Here is a 23713-nt window from a genome sequence, read left to right as displayed (position 1 = left end):
CCAGAAGAGGACATCGGATCCCAATACAGATGGTTGTGAGCCACCACATAGTTGCTGGGAATTGAACTCAGGACCTCTGGAAGAGTGGTCAGTGCTCTTAACTGCTGAGCTAGCCATCTCTCCAGCCCCGATCTTAACTTTTAAAGGCAACTTTTAGTCCTTTATCACAGACTTTTCTCATGGCTTCTTCCCCTTCTAAATCAAGATACCACATGATAAAATGTAGGAGTATTTCCTTGTCAGGGAGAGAGGAAGGGAACTAGATAGAGGGAGAGGGAAACAGAGACAGAGACAGAAATAGTGACAGAAGCAGACAAACAGACAGAGGCAGAGAGGCAGAGAGGGACAGAGAAACACACACACACACACACACACACACACACACACACACACACACACACACAGAGAGAGAGAGAGAGAGAGAGAGAGAGAGAGAGAGAGAGAGAGAGAGAGAGAGAGACCAAGGCAGCATCTGCTTTCATACCTTTATTGGAACATAGTAACACAGAATGGACTCAAGTTCCACCTCAGCTGGCCCTTCCCCAGGCTTCATGCACCCCGTTTGTGCTGCCAGGAAAGGTCCAGAAAGTTCACATTTGCAGGAATCTTCTGATATGGCAGGTTGTCTCCTGGGCACTATGGTCTTGAGCCCTGATTGGTTGTCTCTCTGATCATGCAGGTCCATTTGCACCAGAGATCTTGTGCCTCCAGCTATTTGTCTGTGACTTAAGAGACTCACCTGTGAAAGACTCCCAAGAAGATGTCTAAATGGGTCTCTAGGGCTTTCAGAGGGGATTGGATAAAGACTCAGTGGTCATCTCTGGGAGTCATCAGGCCAAATTACTCCTTCAAGTTTATTGTCAGGCTAGCCCTTAAAATATTACTGTGGACCATTCTTTGCACATTTCCCTGACAACTTTAACTAAGCTTCTACTACGTGTGAATACTCTTCCAGAGACCCAACAGGCAGAGATCAACAGAAGGAACTCATGCGTAGAGGAGGAAGATGGTGTCCAAGAGACCACAGCTGGCTGTCACATTATAATCAAGCAAATACCTTTTACATAAAGTTTCATGGTGTGTGACAAGGGCCTGGTATGGGAAGGGTCAGAACAGACAAGGAAGAAATCCTCCAGGAAATGGTATTTTCGATGAGATCTCATGACATCAACTGTCCAGAAGAGAAAGGAACATTTGAGGTCATGGAAATAGCACTCTGAGTGCCTTGTTTGCTAGAAATAGTAGATCTAAATAAAATGATAAGACAAACAGGGGTGGAATTAAGAGAAGGTAGGGGATGGCAAAGCGGGAAGCTAGAGGGACATGGAAGCTGACAAGGCCAGGCCGACAGCCATTCTAAAGAAGGCCCTGGATGTGACACAGTAGGGTATGAATTTTCCCAGCCCACTGAGGCTGTTGTGTGGAGAGCTGATGGGAAGAGGAGGAGGGTGGGGTGGATACAGGAAAGAGATCTAAGCATCTTTTCCAGTTGTCCCCATGGAGACCACAGCAGCAGGGTCATGCGGCGCAGGGAAGATGAAGATTATCAGTTGGATGGTGGATGTGTGTTGAAGCTAAGAGTGTCCTGCATGAGAAGAAACAAGGTAAAAGGAGGGGCCAAGGCTAACTAAGGCTTTTGAAGCTCAGGATGTATCCTTTGCTTGAGAATGGGGGGCTTTGGAGAAGCAGGTGAGGGAGAGGTTGAAGAGTGTAGTCGTGGACTTGTTAAAGGTAAGGTGCCTTTGAAACATGCAGGTGGAAATGACCCAGGGCCTGATGCTTTGCCTACAGTCGTGAATCAGTAAATATCTCCTTGTTTGGTGACTAAAGTCATGGATGTAGATGACATCCCAAAGGGAGAGCCAAGGTGGGAAATCCCATCACCGGCTTCCAGGGGACGGTCACATCTAATGGTGGTGTAGAGGACAAAGAGTCATGAAGAGGGCTGGAAAGTCACATAAAGGGTGGATATGGTGGGGCACAGGAGAGGGTCTTGGAAACCCAAGGAAAGATGGGTATCAAGGAGCTGAGGTTAAGGAAGGGCAACACCATTGAGAAGTCCTAAGGGAGAGAAGCCCACAGACACCCTCTTCTCTCTGGAGCTGTCACCAACCTCACCTCAAGTCTCTTCAGTGTTTCTCTAACTACAGATAGGGAGTTTGTCCATCTACACAGAGGGGTAAAGAGCTGCCCAGAGGGGCCAGGAATTTGTCCTGATCATGTAGCCAGATAAGGTTGGCATTAAGTCAACCCACACATTTCTACTCTTTGCATCTCCCCAACCTGTTCTTCCCTGGGACTCAGCAGACACACTTTGCCCCACAAGTCCATTATACACCACTTCTTGTTGATAACAAGCACCATCAATGGCTGTAGCTTATCATGGAGGGCTTCCTGAAGGGCTAAGACTTGCTAGAGGAGGGTTAGCTGAGTTAAGAAACTGTCTTGGCTTTTCTTCTGAGTGTCAGTGTAGTTTAGAGAGCATGGACATAAGCCTGGATTTTCATTCCATCCATCCATCCATCCATCCATCCATCCATCCATCTATCATCCATCTGTCCATCCATCCATCCATCCATCCATTCATCATCCATCTGTCCATCCATCCATCCATTCATCCATCCATTCATCATCCATCCATCCATCCATCCATCCATCCATCCATCCATCATCCATCCATCATCCACCCATCCATCTTCCCACACATCCATTCACTCACCAAGTATTTTCTGAATACCTCTATCCCAGGCATATTTTCTGGCTGAGTGGCCTGAGGTACATTCCATACTTCCCCTGTCAGTTTCCATCTCTGTAAAGTCTGGATAGTGATGCTTATCCTAAGCATATATATATATATAAATTGTGAGAGCCTGTGTAGGCAAGGTACCTGGAACTTAGGTATTCACAGAGGGCAATTTCTCTCCTCTTCCTTCTCTTCCATTCCTTCCTTTTCTTTTTTGTTCATATTGAGACCCCACAAGGAAGCGAGGCCAGTGCTTTACGGTAGCATCCTTTGCCCTGATCAGTAGAAGTGCATGTTTCCTACAAAACCATGTCCATGTACACCTGGGTACACGTCTCTGTCCTGCTATCTCTGCTCATGGCTCCTAGGGCCAGCACCAACATGAGCTTTGAACCCAAGAAATTCAGCCTAAATAAGCCTAAGTACTTGTCTGGAATCTGCTCCCAGGGAAGTTGGTCTGTGTGTTCTGTGAGCCTCCAGGTTCAGGCTGAAGTTTGTCCTCAGTGGTTTGGTGGGGCTTGATCTACAGGGGCTCCAGAAAGGAGATCCAAGTGATAAGGCCAGTATCTCGGAGTACTGGGCAGGATCTAGACAGCCTCACAGGGCAACACCTCCATTCCTTCCCGGGATGGTGTCCTTTCTGTCTCCTCAGACAGTGGTTCCCCCAGTTGCTCCTCTGATGGTCCTTCTGGGTGTTGCTGGAGGAAACGAAGCCTCCACAGGCTCTTGCAGCAGCTTAGGAGGTTATTGGAGCATATGATGCAAAACAGTGCTGTTTTCCTGCAGAGACAGAAGCACAGGTCAGAGCTGGGGTACTGTCATGGCTAATCTTCCTTGTCAACTTGACAGACACGGAAAGAGGGACCCTCAGTTGAAAAATTGCCTCCGTCAGATGGGCCTATCTGTGGGATTTTTTCTTGTTTGCTAATTAATATAAGAGAATACAGTCCACTGTGGGTGGTACTATCCCTAGGCAGAACATGAGCTTTGTAAGGAAGTTAGCTGAGCAAGCTGGGTTGAACAAGCCAGTAAACAGCTGCCCTATTGGTTTTTGGTTCAAGCTTCTACCTTGAGTTCCTGCCTTGGCTTATAGTTCTGCAACCTGTAAGCTAAAATAAACCCTCTTCTCCCCGAATAGCTTTTGGTTATAGAGGTTTTTGTTGTTGCTGTTTGTTTTTTTCACAGCAACAGAAAGCAGGCTGGAACAGGTGATCACCAAGACAAGCCCCTTGAGGATGAGCCTTTATGCTATGCTTCCTCTAAGCCTGGACCTCGAGGAGGTGGTGTGCAATGGCTTGTGGGATTCTCTTCCCTGCTTAGAGCAGGAAGTTCTACAAGCAGCAGCAGGAAAGGCCATCATCCTATAAGGAAGAGCATCCAGGGGCCATGCCTTCAAATCCCTGCTCTGTTCCTGCATGCTGTGTTGATGCGATCCTTCCTCTGAATCTCATATGGAGCTACCCATAACTATATATTTTCCAGCTCTGGTAAGAACCTAGGGTTATAAAACATACCCGAGTGAACATCTCATACAGTAGGGGTTCCCAGGTAATGTATGTCATATTTGTGTCATTTTTCAATGTTCATAGTGTTGGAGGTGGAACCCAGAGCCATCTCACACATTTCTTGCATGAGCTGGGGAATCTTGGGAAAACACTGAAGTTTGCTGCCATCCAGTGGGACAATCAAGCTCTCTGCTCCTTCTACCATACAGGGAGAGGGATGGAGACTGTACTTCCCTGCACACTTCTGCCCGGGACAGGATAGCTATGGCTGTGGATGCCTGGCTTTGTAAGGTTCCATGGACAAAGACTGCTGATTCCCAGATTCCTTCTCTGTGTGGCACACCCTGGCTGAGTCACTGCTGGGAACTCCCAGGTGGCCCCTGGCCTCCTCTGCTAACACTCTGTACCTTCAACTGGAGGTCAAGGTCAGGCCTGTGGCATTTCAGAGGTTCTTGATCCCACATGAGCAGCAATGTACATATTTGGCCACGTTAGCAGGGAGGTGTCTGCCCTTGGACGAACATTCCAGTAGCTCTGAGAAAGTCCTTGTTGCTGACATTACTACTGAGGAGCCCCTTCAGGCTGAATGAGATTACTGATATAGTTCCACTTGTTTCTTTCATCTTGATTTCTATTTCATCACTAACCTATCCTGTCTAAATGTCCCCATCTTCTCTTGCTTTCTTCCAAACCACCCCTTTCTTCATCCCCTCACCACAGCGTCTCCTGGATGTCCACCTTCCCTTTTAAGGTAAGGCTACCCAAGGCATTTTGACCTGCATACATGCGAAGTCCAGGGGCCTAGGCCATCAACCACACCAAATCAGGATAGGAGTCCCACCGTGTGCAGACTCCAGCCTAGCCTCATGGAGTCCCCAACCCCTCTCATAGCTCCATAACCCATTTCTGTCTTAGTCCCAACACTTGCTGCCAAGACTGTTGATTGGGCTTCAAGAGGGAACAGGGCCACCTTTTCATTTTCTTCTCCTGGAAACACTTTAACTTTCCCATGAGATCCCCACTGTGGCCCATGTGGAAGAGGGGAAGCCGACCCCCCCCCACCCCTTTGCTGTGTTCTTCACTAGCCTCACAAGTTCTTTCCTCTTTTTTCTTTCTTTCTTTCTTTCTTTCTTTCTTTCTTTCTTTCTTTCTTTCTTTCTTTCTTTCTTTCTTCCTTTTGCATGTTGGGGGGATACCTAGTTGATGAAACTTATCTTGAAACATTTACTGGAGCACCTTTCTATTGGGAGGAGAGCACCTTCCTATTGGGTCTGGAAAGAGCCAATAGACAGGAACTTGGGCCAGCTCCAGGTCACACGGGGAGAGGGGTAGAAGGAAGCCTGTTGACAGTGAGAAGCTGAGCTGAGCGCTGACCAAGGACCAAGCCCTGATCACCCTCAGCACTGGCTCTAGTCACATTCAAGCTACCCTTGACTACGCATGAGTCAGTGGCCACCTCCACCATCTTTCTTTACCAAATTTCTGTTATTGGTGCTTACCAGTGTCCAGACTAAGGATATTCCTAAGTGTATTATTATTGAAGGTGTTAGAATACATTCAGCCACCAGGGGTCAGAACCCAGCATCGATGCTCCCTCATGGGATGCCTCCCTCCACTCCTCTCCAGACTCCAGGTTCCCTCTGTGATAACAGCAACATCCCAGGACGTGAGCTCCAGGGCCTTCTTCCACTGACCCCTACAGGACAGATGGCCAGACAGAACCACCGACTGCTCTGCTCGTGTAACTCTGCATATGTTGTTCCTAACACTGGACATACCCTTCATTTCTTCTCCACCCCCAGGGCATCGGGGATGGAACCCAGGGCCCCACACATGCTAGCTCTACCACAGAGCTATGTCCCAAGACCTTCATTTCTCCTTGGGTGACCATTTCTACTCCTGTTTCAAGGCTGCACAGTTGTCACCTCCTTGGGCAGCTGTCTCGGAGGTTTCCCAGAATTACCAACTCCTCTCACAATTCTGCACTTACTTCCCTGAGCTGGCCACTGGATTGCTTCTCTGTCTCCCAGACTAAGCTAGGGGTGTCAAAACGGTAGGTGGCAAATTTTGCTTTCTTTTTTGCATTTGACAAACCACGTGTGTTTATTTGAGTGTGTCACACACGCCATTCTGCCTGTGTGGAAAGTCAGGAGACAGTTTGTAAGTTACTTTCACTATGAGGGAGTCATGGATCGAACTCAGCTCCTCAGGCTTGGCAGCCATCACCTTTACTCCCTGAGCCATCTCCATGTCCTGAGTTTTTCACCTTCTTCTATCCATTGTCTACCTCAGAGTGGATGTTTTTGTGTGTGAATGGATGGATGAATGCTTCAGTCAATCTCAAGAGAGCTACATGCTTTCTGACTTGGCCACTTTAGACTGGCAGGTGTGGGAGCGCCTATTCTGGTTGATTCTGGCAGTCTTCACCTGCTTGCTGGCTACCCCACCTCTCCCAACTAGCCTGCCAGAGCCTTGAAAGCAGGAATCCCAGCAGACAGTGGCAGGTGGAGTGTGTGTATGTATGTGAGAGTGTGTATGTGTATATGTTGGTGGTGGTGCCATTTCAGCAGATATATGAAACGTCCTTCAGTGTGTTTAGACAGAATCTGAGTTTGATCCCTGGACCCACAAGATGGAAGGAGGGAATCAACTCCCATAAGTTGTCCTCTGACTTTCTATGTATACCATGGTACACGTTCATGCACACACACACACACACACACACACACACACACTCTAAAATAATGTGGTTTTAAAAACCCACAGAAAATGATAGACAAGAAGCAGCACCATCTGAGTCTTTACCTGGTCACCACACCCTTTTCTTCTCCACTATGACAATGATGCTACAAGGCAAATGTTTTCACCACAAAACTGAGGCTCCAGGGAGGTGGAGATACCTCAAGTACTCTCCTCGGAAGGCAGTTTGAGGCTGAGCCATCTGATTCCAAAGCATACGAACTGCTTCCTATGAATAAATGTTGCTCTCTGGGATGCAGACTACATGCATGTAATAGAATGATACCGGAAGACAGCCTCGGAGACAAGGTGAGTAACCAACCTCTAGTGACTTATGGTGACAGCATGCACAGAACGATGGCTGAGGTACAGACAGAGAACAGTGTGTGGCCCTTCGAGTGAGCAGAAAGCACATGAGATTAAGAGTGGCTTGTGTGTGGCTAGGTAGGCATGCACACACATGTGCATGTCCAGTGCCTGAGCATGTGTGTCCACTCGGCCTGTGAGCGAGAACTAGCTCTATCATGAGAGCTGTGTAGAACAGAAGCCATTTCTTGTTCTGAGGTGAGAGAAGGGGGGACATTTGTGTTTTGCCTGGTACAATGGATGGGAATTCAAATGTTTGGGGTTGTGGGGCACAGGGAACAGCATGAACTGGGGCTGTGTTCTGAGGACAGGGGAGGAGAAGATGCAGAGGAGACAGAAATGCATTCTTTCTGTGGCAACAGGATGGTCCTGACTGAGGTACGGTCACCAGGTACTGGGGAGCTACTGAAGGCCTTGGAGCACAGGGGTTTAGGGAACTGTCTAACATTTCTGGCAAGTTCCCTGTGGCCTAGGCTAACCCTTCCTCAGGACTCTGTGTGGAATGTCTGAGTGTCTCAGAAGATAGGGGAAAGGAGCTTGCCCTTCAATTGTTGCCCCTCCCACAAAGATGCACACGCTAAAGGCTTGGTGGTCAGTCAGGTGTACTAGTGGGGTGTATGTGTCAGGGTGGTGTGGGGTGTGTGCCTTTAAAAGGAAGGGCTTAGTGGAGAGAAGTTGAGTCATTGACAGTGTGCCCCAAGGGGGATTTAGCTCAGCTGCCTCCTCCCTCTCTGCTTCCCAGCCATGATGAGGATGAGGCGAGCTGTTTGTTCCCCAGCATGCTCTGCTGGACTTGCCACCTCAGACCTGAAGCAAGGCGGGCAACGGCCATACACTTCTCAACCTGAGGAGAACCTCTGTTTTGAAGCTTCTGTCTCAGCTATTTCACCCCAGAGACAGAATGCTGACCACTATACCCCTTGTCAGGAACTAGTCCCCCAGCACTGGGAGGGTGCAGGGAAGGGGGACTGGGAGGCTCTCACGGGTGTCCTCTCTCAAGGCGAAGTGTGTGATCCCGCATTCATCTTGAGCTTGTGCTGGGTGTGTGGCCTGGGACTCTCTCAGCAGCTTGTTGGCTGAGCGCCAGCTTGAGTAACCAGAGATCCAGCTCTAGGCAAGTACAAGTTGCTGGTAAATATAGGAGTGGAGGTTACACACACCTGCTAGATCTAAACTCCGGGCACTGAGGGATGGGAACCACAGAAAAAGCGTCATCTACGAGCAATTATGCACACTAGGCCTGGCCCTAGGCATCTTGTGTACTCGGTTGCTCGGCACACTAACACTGGAGATGAATTACTGTACCGTGGGGGGGGGGGGAGGTTGCAAAGGTCAGACAAGTTGGGAAACTTGCCTGAGGCAACACAGTCAACAGGTTGGTGCTGGGTATATGTAATGGCTATTCCTGGTTTTCAACTTGACTATATCTGGAATTGGAGGGCTCACCTGTGATCCAGATCTTGAGGCTGGAAGATACAAGTTTCTGACCTGGATCTTGGTATGGAGATCTTGAGGCACAGTGGCCATGAAAAGCTTAGGCCCAGGCAAAGTAATGCACGCCTTTAGCCCCAGGAGACTAAGGCAAGGTCTGAGTTCAAGGTCAGCCTGGGACAAAGCAAGTCCCAGATCCAGGAGTGGTGGTACACACCTTAATCTGGCCATACCTTCTGCTGGAGACCTACATAAGGACATTGGAAGAAGGAAGATTCACTCTTCTTTGCCTGCTTGCATTTCCTTGCCAGCACATCTGTTGGGATCTACTTCTTCAGGATTCCAGTTTCAAGATACAAAAGGCCTGGTGAAACAACTAGCCTCATGGGACTGAGAAACTACTAGATTTCTGGACTTCCCATTCAAAGCTGCCCATTGTTGGGTTAGTTGGACTACAGACTGTAAGTCATCACAATAAATTCCCTCAATATAGAAAGACATTCCATGCGTTCTGTGACTTTAGAGAACCCAGACTCATAAAGTGTGTTACAGCACGTTGCTTGAAGAAGAAACAAAGGTGTGGGGAGCCCTACTTCCTGTTTAGCTCCTCCCTGTTTCTCACCCAATGGCGTTGGACTGCTGGCTAAAAACCTTTGAGAATCTCCAAGTCTCACTTCACTTTACAACTCCCATGTGAAGAAGAACATTTGTTGATCATCTCTAGATGAGGAACCGGAACCTGGGGACTTCGGTCACTTTCCCATGGACTCAAAGCAAATAAAGATGACAGTTTCTGGGGAGACCAGCTGCAGCAGACTCCCTGCCATGCTCTCCTCAGGAGGCATGAAGCAGAGGTTGGGGCCGGGAGCTACATGGTTCCATCTCTCTTGAATGTGAGTCCACTCAGATCTTGCTAGGTCTAGCTTTTGTTTACCCTGTCTCCTTGTGAATCCTCTCTTGAAACTGGATTTTAAAAAATTAATGTGTGTTCATGTGTGCATGCATAAGAGAGAGTAAGAGTGAGTGAGAGAGAGAGAGAGAGAGAGAGAGAGAGAGAGAGAGAGAGAGAGAGAGAGAGAGACAACACACGTGTGTATGCCATATGCCATGGTGCACATGTGGAGATCAGAGGACAACTTGCAACAGTCAGGTCTCTGTACCATGTGGATCCTGGAGATTGAACTTAGGTTATTAGCCTCATTGAAGCGTTCCTTTATTTACAGAGCCATGCCACCAGCCTCAGGACTGTTTATCTAAGATAAAGGAGACCCTAAACTCCCTCCAGACTCCTGCTAGTGGCTGCTTTTGAAGAAGCCCCCAGGGCATCTGATGCATCCCAGAAGTCCACTCCCCTGGCTCTTGGCACCTCACTGTTGAGGCAGGCTGAGTGTCCATGCTGTTGCTTCAATAGTGGACCTGAAGATTGGTGAAGCCTGCCATTTGACCCTGCTCTGGGGTTCCGTAGCCTGTTCCTGTCTCCTGGGTATCCATGCTAGTCTCTTCTCTGAGTTCTTAATTTGCTCTCCAGCGTCTTAAGGGCTTCAGACTTAAGTTTGGATAGGGACTTTCCTTCACATGGCTTCTCAGCTCCTCAGAATCTCTTCCTCCTTCTAGGTTCCTACCATGATCTTTCTGAGCTAGTGCTCTCTCTTCCTGTTTGGCTTTTATTCTCAGCTCTGGTCAGCTGGCCACGCGACACTTACAGGATCCTACTGCTGAATATGGTTTTGAGGAAGTGATACCTTCAGATGTAGTTAGCAGCAGGAAGACCTGTATAGCCTGTCCTGAAGACAAGCAAAGTGGAACAAATGGCCTAAAATAATATCCCTTCCTTTTGGCCCGGAACCCTGTCTCTAGAAACTCAGTTTCTAAGAAAAGTCTGAAAGAAGTCTGGGCATTCTCTGTTCAAGGATGTTTATCTTGGAGTTGCTTACGGCAGCAGACAGACAAATGGCAACCCAAGCCAGGGCCTGTGCATGTGACTGATTCCTAACAGTGCTCACAGAAGCTTAGCAGCTGCCACCTGTGACCTAGGCCATACATTCAAAGTGTGCTGGCACAGAAATGCCACAGGACAGGTCTAGAGGGGCCCAGATAGTTTGGGGAACTTACCCCAGAGGCTGGAGGTGGGGCGAGTCCTGTAGTGACTGCCTTCAGCATCCAGAGTTACTGGGGTCACAGATGGAAGTGACAGAGTTGTCTGACACTGGAAACTTAAGGTTTTCCTTCATCTGTGAAATCGTGGTCTGTCTGCTCCCTGTGCAGAAAGAAAGGAAGACTCTTACCCTGGGGACACCCAAGCACTTGCTGACAGTCCTCTCCCTGCACCCAGAGGGAGGTGCTGACACAATTGGCCCACTTCTCAGACAGAGGCAGTTTTAGAGAAAGGAAGTAATGCCCAGGTCAGCTGGCTGCCTCTGAGAGACAGCTTCCACGAGGTGCTCTGATGGTCAGCTTCCCAGGGATTAGGAGTGAGCTGGCAAAATCGAGACTCAAGAATGGATGAATCCAAAGAGACTTGGTGAATTAGACCAAGCATCAGCTGCCATCAGGGAGAAGGGGAGGAGGAGAAGGAGGGAGGCAGGGAGATAGGGAGGGATGGAGTAGGGGGCGGGGGGTGGGGAGCAAAGCTTCTTAGAGGCCAGTCCTTCATCAGGACGAGACAAGGAGGGCAGAGCACAGGGCTGTCACCACATATGCACCTAGACGTGGACAGTAAGACTAAGGCTCCTCTGTGACTTTCAATTGTAGATTATATTTAAGCAAAAATTAGCATTGCCTCCAATAAGGGAAAGGGGGGCTCAGAGGGTCATGGGACTTACAAGAAACTTCCTTCACTCCTGAGCTTATGCAAAAGCAAGCAATTGTGTTGGAGAAGGACACTCTCAGGTTGTGCAGCCATTTGGGGAGCTGCGTTGCTGCAGTGTCCCTAAAGCTCCTGGTCAGCTTTTCAGGGATGCAGCTGTCTGAATTGCACATGCTCATGTGCCCCCAGTAAGTCCATCAGCTTATCTGGCTGGCCCTGGGTGGATTTGTCTCCCTGGCTGCTTTCTGCCCTTTGTATCTGGGATGAATTGAAAGCAACACAGTCAGGGGCTTCCCTGCCACCCGGCTTGAACGGCAGTCGGTGGGTGATGGTGATATGTGGGCAGTCGGTCCTCCAACACTGTACTAAGTCTTATGTAGCCTGGGACATAGTGTGCCCCGTACCCTGCAGCTTTAGCATGGGGCACACACAGGACAAGAAAACCTACTGATGGTCACGTGTTAATCCCTGCTACCCTTCAGCCCTTGGTACAGGTCCCCATTCACTTCTCATCTCTGGGCAGGGAGGACAGGACAGCTCAGTCAAGGGAGTCTCAGATGTAGACACCCTGCAATGCTATCCCATTCTGGCTCCCAACACTCTGCTGTAAACAGCTTCAGTGTTATATAAATACCAGCGTCGCCCCAAAGCAAAGACCCCTGGGGCTCACTGCTGTTTCTGCAAAGGCAGGACCAGCTCTTCTGAGCCTCTGAGGACCTGACTTTCTCAGGGTGTCAGCCAGCAGATACCTCTACAGAAAAGGCAGGGGCACCAGTAAGGCAGGCTGCTGCCTGTTCTTAAGGCTGGAGATCTTGCTGTAGAGCCGCCTTGTGTGTAGCTGATGCCCTGACCTGGCCCTGCTCTGGTACTTACAACTAATCATGACAAGAACAAATTCATTGCATCTGCCTCTATACACTAAGCAACTCATCTTTATGAAAACCACGTTCCCCATTGCCACCGCCAGAGATTCTGGACATAACACAGTTGGGGTTGTGGGCATAACTTCCCTCCCTTGTTAGGCACTGATATGTAGTGATTGTTAGAAGGCTCTCCTGTGATGAATCCAAGTTCCCAGCTTTCAGATGAAGGACAGGAGGCTCAGATTCAGGACACAACTTGAGTAACTCAGTCGTGTCCTGGGAGATTCATGGAAGCCCTAAACTTTTCAGCTTCTCCCATGCAAAAAGCCCCCCCACCCAGGGAATAAAATCCACCACTTTCCAGGTGTGACACAGCTGTGCCAGGCACTGTGTGTGAACTGGTGCTAAATCTCATCCTGTTCCTTTTAGGGCAGTGGTTTGAAACCCCATTTTTTTTTTTGACTGGAAAGCTGGGGTTCAGAGAGGGCAAGCATATGCCTAAAGCCTCAGGGCATGTAGCTGGGAATTGATATTCATGTCTTATCCCTACACCAGCATTGGTAAATTATAGTCCATGCATTCAATCCTACCTACTGTTTGTTCAAACAAAAAAGGCTATAAAAATGTAAAGTAGCACTTCATGACCCATGAAAATGTTATACAACTGACATTTTGGTGTCGGTGAACAGTACTTTAGTGGGACACAGACCCCTTCCTGCATTTATTTGTTGATCATGGCTGCCTTTGAGCTATTGGCAGACGGAGCAACAGTCATGTGTTATTTAGCAATTTGACAGGATCTGAGAAATGCATCGTTAGGAGGCAGACCACTGTGCAGATGTCTCAGTGTGTACTTACACACTCTGAGTTGCCGGAGCCTTGCATACACCTCAGCTGTACAGCATAGGCTGACATTGCTAGGTTAAGAACCTGTACAGGGAGACACAGTGCTGAACAGTGCAGGTAATCCCAGCATAGCGCTGAGAATTTGTACATCTTAACATAGACATAGTACTGCAAAGGCATAGGCAATAAGATCTTTGGCTTCTCTGTTACAAGTTTAGATATGGAACCTATCTGACACTCTGAAGGAAAAAAAATTCCCGCTGAAATATCTTCTGTGGTTCCTGGAAGGTGTACAACACTTCCAGGTATGTCCCCAACAAGACACATTGGCTGGTTTCAGCCCAGAGTATCAAGTGGAGGGTGGAAGGCTCTCTCTGTGCTACAATACAGAGGCTGTGCCCCACAGGGGAAGGGGCTTTGGGGTTTTTCCCTTGTCTGCTTAGCTGGGTGAAGTTATTTCCTCAAAGGTTAAAGTTAACAAGTCAGTGGCCCTTTCCTCTCCTCCCAGGCCCTGCGAAGGCAGTACCTGCTGATGTGCCTTAGAGAGAGGCCAGGGGAGGGGCACAGTCTGGGGAAGAAGGTAAAGTAGGGGTTCAACTTCCATCTGGCACCATCTCCAGATGCTCTATTTCCAATGAGCTGCCAACCTGTCTGGGGCCACAGCGGGGTCCCCACTGTTCTTTCTCTTCCCCCCAACTTCCTCTGAAAGGAAGAAGGGCTCTCAAAGCCCACATTCACTGCAGAGAAAGATGAAGCAGTGGCTTTCTGTGGCTGTGGCTGTCTGCTCAGCTTCGCAATAGCTAGGCATTTGGAACCCACCTGGGAGGGAGGAAGAAGAGGGTCAGATCTGGGCCAGCTAGGTGGCCCCAGACACTGCCTCATTGTAGATCTCTTCAGCCAAGCCTGTGGATGACAATCTGTGTCCAAAGCCCAGAATACCTCCCTGTGTCCACTATGCTTTCACCTGTCCCCAGTGAAGGAGAAATGGGTCTTAGAAGGAAGGAATGGTAGAAAAGCGAAGACAAAAAAAAAAGCAAAAAAAAAAAATAAAGGAAGACTAGACACTGTAAAAACGGATTTTTTTTTAAAGCATCATGTTAAGTGAAAAAAGCCAAGCACAAATGGTTGAGGGACAATAACTCCACAGAGACAGGGGGCTTCCCTTGAGTTAGAGGCTGAAGGAATGAGTGGTGGGAACTGGGATGTGACAACAAAAGGAACTGGGGGTACTCTTGGTGAAATATAAGTGCCCCAGAATTAACTATGACAGTAGCTGCACACTTCTGTGAAGGTTCTAGAAACCACTGGCGTGTGCACTTTGAATGGGTGGGCGGATAGTACCTGAACTGACTGGGAAGAAACAAGAAGGAAAGAAGATGAAATAGAGGTGGGAAGAGGAAGAGACACATGACAAAGAAATACATTTGTCCATGTGCCTGCCATACACCAGGGATGGTAAGGGCCTGCGCCTTCACTCTCAAAGGCAGTCAGAATGGTCGAGGCACCATGAGTCATTCTGGGTCCATCCAAACTCCAGGCAGCTAACATCAGGACAGAGAAGGAGACCTGTCCTACACAAAACAGCCAGCAGGACCCTAGAGGTAGTCGGAGGGAGGACAGCCTCTGTCATTTTACTGTTTGGGAGGGAGCTGTTAAATGCTGAAACCAATGTGCCAAAAATCTAGGCCATGTCGGAGAGTCAGATGATAGAAATAAACACATTTGGGCTCTTGAACCAGCCAACAAATTTAGGCCCATGAAGAAAACTTCTCTTCTAGATAACGGCTCCTCTAGGGAAGCGTGTCTGTTACACATGAAGCCCTGGCATGTCAGTGGATATTGGAGCCTCATCTTTAGAGAGTGACCTTAAAACAGTAAACAGAGCACCCTCCCCCTCCCCCACACCCCTCCCTCTCATCTCCCATCTCCTGCATAGCAAGCTCATGCTGTGGTGAAGGGTCTATGAATGGCTGTCCTACCTAGAGACACTTTTATATGTCATTATCATGTGCCTTCGCTCTTCCAGGCCCATCTGTGACAGCTGGCGGGGGTGGGCGGGTTGGGAGAAGACTTCCTACTGGAGGCTCTGTGACTCAGAGATGGCCCTGGATGCTTCTGTGAGATCTACCCCTGGCACCAAGTCTTAGAGGAAGGCCTGTTGTGACTTAGTGTATACAAAAAGGGAACAAGCTCTCGCTCGGCTTTTCTAGGCTCCCCAGCGTCCCTCTTTGAGGCTTGGTTTCCTGATGTTTGACAGTGGGTGACTCTAACCACTTCTTACGGTTCTCAGAGACCCAGGACAAGGAATTCATTCATTTGCCAGCCTGCCAGGCACAGTGCTGACTGTCAGGGAGCCAGCAGTAATTGACATGGGCAGGACCTGCCCTCTGGGAGCTTATAGTGTAGGGGGGCAAACACAACACAGATTGAAGGTGGAGTAGCCTGTGGTAGCTGGCCATACACACAAGAGGAAATCGTGCATTTGCAGGCTCCCAGTACTTAGAGCCTGTGGCTGGGTCGGCTTTGACCTTCACTCCGAAAGCAACAGAAGGGTTGAACCACAATCAAGTCGCTTTTTGAAAGAGCCGATATGGCTTTAGAGGGAAGGAAGGCAGACTCAGGGGCTGGAGGCCACTCTGACTCCTTGGCAAGAGGAGGGTTGAAAGATGAAGATGGAGGTGGCCAACTGGGACTCCAGCCCTCGAGGCACCTTAGTCTTTGCCAAGCCAAGGGCAGAAACAAAAGGGCTCTTCGGGAATGAGGAAGTTCCCACTCAGAGGTACCGATAGGCTAGGTGCCCATGCATCTTATCTCCACAGAGATTATGGGAGCAAGTGAGTAGAGGAATAAGACACAGAGGGCCCAGCCTTTTGGCCTGCTCTGTACTACAGATTCATCAAAGCCTTCCAATGCCACAGCTTCCCCTTCTGATATCTACAGAACTGAGTCTGAGGTGTCTGTCAAAAGCAGAGCCAAATTCAAGTCCAGGTGTTTGCTGGTGGACAGATGCCAGGCTTGGAAAACAGACAGGTGTGGAGTGGAATCTTAGTTCTGTCACATCTGGAAAGGTGGTAGCTGGACATCAGTTGGTTTGCCTCTGGGCAGCTGGTGGTTCAGGGCCACCCTGTGAGAAGCCCTGCTTCTTTGCCCCGCTCAGGGCTATGTGCCAAGAGCACTGGCGTCTAACAAGGGTTTGGTAAACACTTGGTAAAAAGCTTATGTCTAGTGATGGAATCAAGGGGTGGGGTGGGTGAGGTGTCCCCCACAATGGGTCTGAGGAGGGGCAGACTAAGCCTCAAGCTAAAAAGGTAGGACCAGTTAGTTGGGCTAACCTCTCCTGAGGTCTCTACCTTGTCTGACTGTGCCTTGCCCTCTCCACTCAGGAGAGTTTTGGTCAGTTGACTTCAAGATTCCTGGCAGACTTAAAGGTTTTGGTTGAATTCTGTTCTTGCAAAGAGGACACGGTGTCAGTCAGCAGGGAAGCTGGGAGCTGACCTTACTAAGGGATGCAAAAGCTCTCACACTGCCCAGGACGCTCAGAGAGAAAACCTAGTTGTTCTTAGTCTCCTGCAATTCTAAAGAAGAATGTGGACTTCCTAACCCTTCTTCTCTGCCGAGCCCATCTGCCTGCTGTTCCCAGAGGCTGAAGACAGACCACAGTTGACTCTCTAGGATCTGAGCTCTGGGTCTACTCTGCAGCAAGCACCACCTCTTGGCTGTCCGTGGCTTTCCCCAGCCGGTACCTAGAGGGATTTTGCCAACCAGAAGAAAGTGTGGACATTCAGACTCCACCAGGTGCCCAGTACCCAGAGACTACTCAGTAATGGAGCTTCTAGGAATGTCCCACCTCGTGTTACTTGGGGAAATTTACTGGACTCTGAGCCTTGGCTGCCTGTCTGTGAAGTGGAGGTTAGGAGCGAGAGAGCTGCTCTCGTAGAAAGCCTAGTTCGATTCCCAACATCCTCGTCAGGTTGTCACAGCTGTCTCTCACTTTAGTTCTAGGGAATCTGATGCCCTCTTTTGGCCTCTGCAGATAGCAAATGGAAGGAGCTGGGTGTAACCTAGTCATCTCTTGTGAGTGTGTTACTAGGCCGCTAAGCAGCTGGAAGGGATGATTGATACAAAGTAACACACAGGACTAACCAAACAGGACCTTTTATTTCTCCCGTCTAGTCTATTCCTCCTGTGTCTTTATTCTTCCTCTGAGATGAACTCAGCGTTGTGAAAGAGGTGGAATGATGTGGTTGAAGTATTTTACCCATCGGGCTGACACAAGGAAGTCTCCAGGTGTGGGGACACCCTGTGCTGGCTTTGGAGGATGGACTTGATAGCATAGGGTGAGTGGAGTCCAGAGTCCAGAATGATATGATTTGGGATACTGTAGCAAGAGTTCAGGAACAATAAGGTTTTCTCCAGAGGGAGGAAGGAGAGGAGCAGGTGTGAAGTCTAAGGGAGGACTCACACCTAGGAGGGTGTGGCGCCTATGAGGACAGATAGGATGAAGCTTAGGAACTAGGAACCTAATGAGGCAATTCTACCCCCAGCTGTCCCTCAGAACTCAGAGCCTACCATCAGAGCTTGCAGAAGAATGGATAATAAAAGAAAGGACTGGGTCTGCTCCACTGACCTGCACGGTAGGGGGCTAAGGCATGGCCTGTGGGAAGAGAAAAAAAGCCACCTTAATTGGGCAACTCCTCGGTTAGGTGCTTTTCAGGGTGGCTCTTCATGACTCAAGCAGGAACTGGCTCTGCACTGCATCTAGCTTCCTCAGTGCCTCCCAAGACAAAGCCATGGGTCCCTGCAACAGCCTGCAGTGACTCTGTCCCCCTGGTGAGTTTATTGAAATCTCATTTAGATTCTGTTTCTCTTCCTAGCCTGGATACAGCCCATGCACTCCCAGCCCCCACTATTACTGCACTCTGCTTACCCAGTGGTCTACAGGTTCTTTTTGTTGTTGCTGCTGTTAAGTAGCCTACACGATTTTGCTTTTCTCTCTCTCCCACCCATGGATCAATGCAACTCCCCTCTTAAACATCCACAGGCTCACTCTGCTGGCTCACATCAAAGAGGTCACTATAGCCTTCTCTTCACGGCCCAGATCTGCTAACCACACCCTCCTCCCCAAAGCTCAGCTATACCAAAGCCACTTGTTCCTAGCCCTTGTGTCTGTCCTTCTCCAAACTCTACACACGAGGCCCACACTTTGGTTCTGCTGAGACCACACCTTCCTCTGCTGTTCTCTTTCCCTACCAACTGGAACACTCCCCAAGGAAGAAGTGATTTGCATATGACTTTTATATGCTCACCCAAGGGTATAACTAATCACTCACAACTCCTGAGTGGCAGAGTTGGGCCTTATACTTCGGCTACCTGAGTGGAAAGGCAGTTTAGTTAGAAAGAAGAGCCTCTGAGCTCTGGAATGAGTAAGTAGCATTTCGTCCAGGTCCCAATTCAGTGGTCCTTGGTACGACCTCTGTTGCCTTTAATGTGGCCTTTTGAATGAAGGTAAACCTTCCTACCTAAGAGGATGAGAGATTTCTGTAAAATGCTCATGGACAGGTCTCAGCATCATCTGCACAGAGGGTGAGGTGTCTCCCAGCACTTCCAACCCACAACGTTTACCTGACTGGGCTTCCCTGGGGGTGTGTGAGTTCCATCCCGCTCCACACCTGGAGCTTCAGGGACTTCTCCTCCTGCCGGCTACCTTCTTGGCTTTGGCTCCTGGACAGCAGAGAGTTGTTCAACCTTAGGGAGGTTTTGTGGGTGCTGTGGCTCGAAAGCTTGCAGTGGAAGAGCTGTTGGTACGCTGTGCGGAAGTCTCTGTTGAGGGCGGCGTACAGGATGGGGTTCAGGGCTGAATTGGCATAGCCTAACCACAGGACGATACCCTCGACCACCTCGTTGACAGCGTCATCCCCTTTCAAGCCACGGTAAACGAAGGCAGTGAAATAAGGAAACCAGCAGATGATGAACGCTCCCATGACGGCCGCCAGCGTCACGGTAGCTTTGTGCTCTCTGATGGTGGCTGCCTTCCAGGAGCTGATGTGGTTGATCCTCTTGGCCTGCTCCCTGGCGATCTTAAAGATTCTGTAGTAGGTGACACACATGATGAGAAGAGGCAGGTAGAAAGTGACCAGCCCATCTACCAGTCCGTATACCTCGTTGACCTGCACTTTGCACTTGGAGGTGTCATTGCCCCCTCTGGTTCCGTTTCTGCTGTTCCACCCTAGGTGAATAGAGAGGAAGGATAGGGTGATGGAAATGACCCAGATAAAGATCAGAGAGATGGCGACTCGAGCAGGGGTGACCAGCACGGGGTACCGCAGTGGGTCCGTGACTGCGCAGTAGCGGTCCAGGCTGATCATGAAGAGGTTGAGGATGGAAGCTGTGCAAAGCATCACATCCAGGCTGGTGTAGATGTTGCAGAAGACCTGGCCGAAGCTCCACTTGAAGGACAGCTGGTAAATGGCAGAGAAGGGCAGCACCAGGAGGCCAAGAAGCAGGTCAGTGGCTGCCAGGGACACAATGAAGCAATTGGTCAGACTGCGGAGCCGGCGATTCAAGCTGACAGCCAGGCAGACAACCACATTGCCAGCGACGGTGATGAGGATGAGGGTGGTGAGGACCACACTGATGGTGACTTTCAATGCAGTAGAGTTCAAGCAGCAGGAATGAACCGTGCCATTGGGCTCCATTCTGGGGCCCTGTGGCTTCTACACTCACCTCTTGGCCTTGGCCGATTCTCTTCCAGCTCTGACCACCGGGCTCCCAACAAAGCCAAAGTTTAGGAGGGTGTAGTGGCTGACACAATGCTGTTCTAGCAATAGATCAAACTGTTCCTTGTGAAGTGCAAGACATGGGTAAGAATGAAGTATGACAGGGCCTTAAAAGCTCACACCCCAGTCCTCAGCTGGTCTTCCAAGCCAGACTTCTCCCAGGTCTGTAGTATGTATCTACCTCCTAGATTCCTCATGGAGACTGAGGCACTGCTGGATGGGTCTTGAGGTGGCTTTGGTTTTATATGCAAGGACTCACACACATAGGCTGTCATGCCCTTCTCCATGGCCAGTGCCTGCTCCCATCGATGGCTTAAGGTAGAAGACTATTGGCTACCCTCTCTGGGGTCATAGGAGCTGAAAATGTAAAGATTGAGTGTTTAGCACTTCAGAATTAGACCAAGCATGACCTGTTCCAAGGTGAGTCTTTCTAGACGTCCATCACCTGATGAGAGATCAGGAGACAATGAGGACTCTTCCGGGTATCCTCCCTTGGGAAAGACCAAGATGGTCAGGGCATATGGTGGATAGTGAAGGGTACCAGGGTGTAGGTCTAAAATACCATGAGAAAACAAAAGGTGGAGGGGCGGGTCTAGGACAAGCCTGCTTTCATTTGCTGATGGTAATTGCCCGACTCCACTGGTAGACGTTTTTCCTCAGCTGATTAAATGATGTGCTGAATGAACAGATAAGTAAATGCACTCAGTTGACTCTTATTGAGTGTGGAAAACACTCTAAACCAGGACCTAACGATCCTTTCAGAGAGAGAACCAGGCATCCTGTATCCTTTTCTTTGCAGCCTGCAGGGTGTCTGTTGAACTGACAACCCTGTCACTGTCACCTAAAAGCAGCCACCTAGGACCATGTGCCAGAGAATGCATGGACTGACATGGTGCATTCATGGTAGACGTGGAACTGCAAAGGTTATATTGCTTTTCACTGCTACAAAATCATCGTGATGTCCCCCATGCCCCAAGGATCTCAAAGCATCCTTATCTCCAGCACAAAAGCAGGCATGGGGCTAGTCTTGGTTTTAATTTTGTCACCTGCTGTCTTCACAATTTGTCAGCTCCATCCTTGCTCAGGGTTCAACACCCATGTCTAAGCGTTATTGGTTTGTATTTAGCAGTGTGAACATTTCCACTTCCAAATCAGCTGGCACACAGCTCACTCAGTGCTAATGGCTGTATAACTGCCAATCATGTGGCTGGAAGTGGTTCCCCTACCACTGCATCACCTTCTCAGGCGTTTCAGTGATTTTTCTTCCCTCCAATTCCTCTCCCCCCTCTCCTTCCCTCTTTCCCTCCCTCCAATTTCCTTCCTTCCCTCCCCCTCTCCCTCCCTTCTTCCCTCCTGTACACACAGTCCCTGACACCTCCACAAGTCCCCTCCAATGGGGACAGCCTATGTTTCCAGTGGATGAGAAACAAGGTCATTCCTTGTTTCATGGCTAGCTCCTTTTATACAAGTCCCTCCTGTTTTTTTTTCTGAGAGTGGCTGGCAGGCTCTCCTGGGGACTTAGACTGTGGAAATCTAAATGACAGCGGAACCCTCTCAGAAGCAAGAGGATCTCCACAGGACATACATTTTACCTCTTAGAGCTCTAGCTTGGATCTGCTCTGCAATCTGAACACAGATGCTGCCTCTGATCATAATGCCTGTGCTGGAGCAGGGACCAGGGTCCCCAGCACCCTCTGCTGTTCCAGCTGCCTCAGCCTCTCAGTCCTGTGAGCTGAGCCTATGGATATTATTTCTGGAGGAGTTTTTCATTACAGAAAGAGCCCAAACAGCACAGGTCTTACCACCACACTTAATTAACTTTGGAGGGGGAGCAATAAGGATAGACATTTTTTGAGACTCCGTATTTCTGATAATAATTTCCTCTACATTTCCTTGACAGTTGGCTGTAGATATTTTCGCATCAGGCTGGTATTCAAGTTAACGTCTGGGAGAGTCTTCACATCAGAGAGAAACAGCTCTCAATATGATTAGAAGCCCCCTCCCTCCCTCCCTCCCTTTCTCCCTCTCTCCCTCTCTTGTTCCCTCCCTCCTTTCCTCTCTCCCTCCCTCCTTTCCTCTCTCCCTCCCTTCCTCTCTCCCTCCCTCCCTTCTTCTCTCCTTCCTTCTCTCTCTCTGTCCCTGCCTCTCTCCTTCCTATTTTCTTCAACAACCATTTCTCTGGGTGTGCTGCAGAGCTCTCGGTGCCAGGATTGCACAGGTGACTATTATGATTTGTGAGTCTTCCAGTATCCATTTCTCGGTCTTTCTGTTTAGCATGAGGCTTCTCGGAGTTTCCCACAAGCATTCTGAAGGCAGGGGGAGTTTGTGTGGTGCTAATTCCACCGCACTCCATGGCCTGTGAGGAGAATACTCACACTACGGGACCATATCATCTACATGTGGGCAAACTGCCAGTGGGTCCTTTCGCCTATAAGAATCCTCACTGTCACCACAGTAGCTAATGGAAAAGTTACTCTGTCAAACTTTCAGACTGCTGAAGTACTTATATGCTCTCTGCGGTAAGTACTTATATGGTCGCTGTGGTAAGTATTTATATGCTCGCTGTGGTAAGACAGTATCCCAGGTGCATTCAGGCAGCATTAACTATCTGAGCTGTCAGCCTAGCCTGCATACCCAGGAGGAGAATGCTGTGATATGTGAGCCGAGGGAGGCCTTCCATAGTTCTCCTGCCTCTCTGTATGAATATCGGCAGGACGCAGCGCCCCACGTATACACACTGCGCTATAACCTCCTTTTCTGAATTTCTCTTAAATGTATAATGGATGTCTCTTTAAAGGACTTAAGATATAACCAATTCTTTTTCTGGTTTCCCAGCCTGAGGTGATGTGACCATAGATGCATGGACAATAATAATATCTTTGTGGGCAGGCTTGGAAATGGCAGAAATATGGAAACAACAGGAAGTTCCACCACAAGGAGAGTGATAGATAGATCAGTATGCTACAGGGAATCAAAACTGGGTACCAGGCCTGGCCTGGCTGATGCTGCACACAGCAGGAAAACATCATGGGGTCCTAAGAACAGCCCTAGGAATGAGAAAAATTGTCTTCACTTAATTTTGGGGTGTGTGTGGACAAACACTCACAGGATGTCATTCCTCTGATACCTGACAGAACCCAAACTCAGACTCAGTTCTACAGTGTGTTGAAGTGGACTCCAAAGGCCCATATGTCCAAGGTTTGGCCACCAGCCTGAGGCGTTACTAGAGGTGGTGGAAGTTTTAGAGGGTAGGGCCTATGAAGAGGAAATGATAAGCCTAATGAAGGAGGTACTGAGGCCTTGATCCTCTCATGTCTCTACTGTTGCTTCCTGGCTGCCATGAGGTGAACAGACCTCTTTGCCATGCACTTCTGCTATGATGCTACCATAAGCCCAAAGCCACAGGACTAAGAGACCATAGACTGGCACCTCTGGAGCTACGAGCCCAAGTAATCGTCATTTCCCTGTTTACCTTAGGTATTTTGTCGCTGACTAATATACACAGTTCAAGTTCCGGTGGCTTGCCCCGAATGCTCATTCTTTGATTAGACTTCAATTAGTCTAATCAACTGAATCTCACCATTCATCATCTGTCATCTACCCACCCACCTGTCCATCCATCCATCCACCCATCTACC

General features: G+C 49.1%; 1 protein-coding gene across 2 annotated transcripts in view; it reads right to left on the bottom strand.

The window, feature by feature from the left end:
• Window positions 1-2637: 2637 nt before the first annotated feature.
• Window positions 2638-23713, bottom strand: part of Hrh2 (histamine receptor H2) — a 37585-nt gene continuing 16509 nt past the window's right edge. The window contains exons 2-4 of one of the 2 annotated variants that reach the window (XR_003711987.1): window positions 18922-20432; window positions 10897-11041; window positions 2638-3523 (exon numbers count right to left, since the gene is read on the bottom strand). Coding sequence is in view for 1 of the 2 variants with exons in the window: in XM_028772195.1 (XP_028628028.1) it covers window positions 18918-19994 (1077 nt within the window). In the remaining variant the exon portion in view is untranslated. Of the gene's footprint in view, window positions 3524-10896; window positions 11042-18917; window positions 20433-23713 lie in introns of those variants that run through there. The other variant, XM_028772195.1, reaches the window with a different exon arrangement.

The sequence above is a fragment of the Grammomys surdaster genome, unplaced genomic scaffold, assembly GCF_004785775.1.
Source record: "Grammomys surdaster isolate TR1022 unplaced genomic scaffold, NIH_TR_1.0 211, whole genome shotgun sequence".
Lineage (NCBI taxonomy): Eukaryota > Metazoa > Chordata > Mammalia > Rodentia > Muridae > Grammomys > Grammomys surdaster.
The sequence above is the reverse complement of the archived record's forward strand: the minus strand, read 5'-3'. Positions and strand labels throughout refer to the sequence as shown.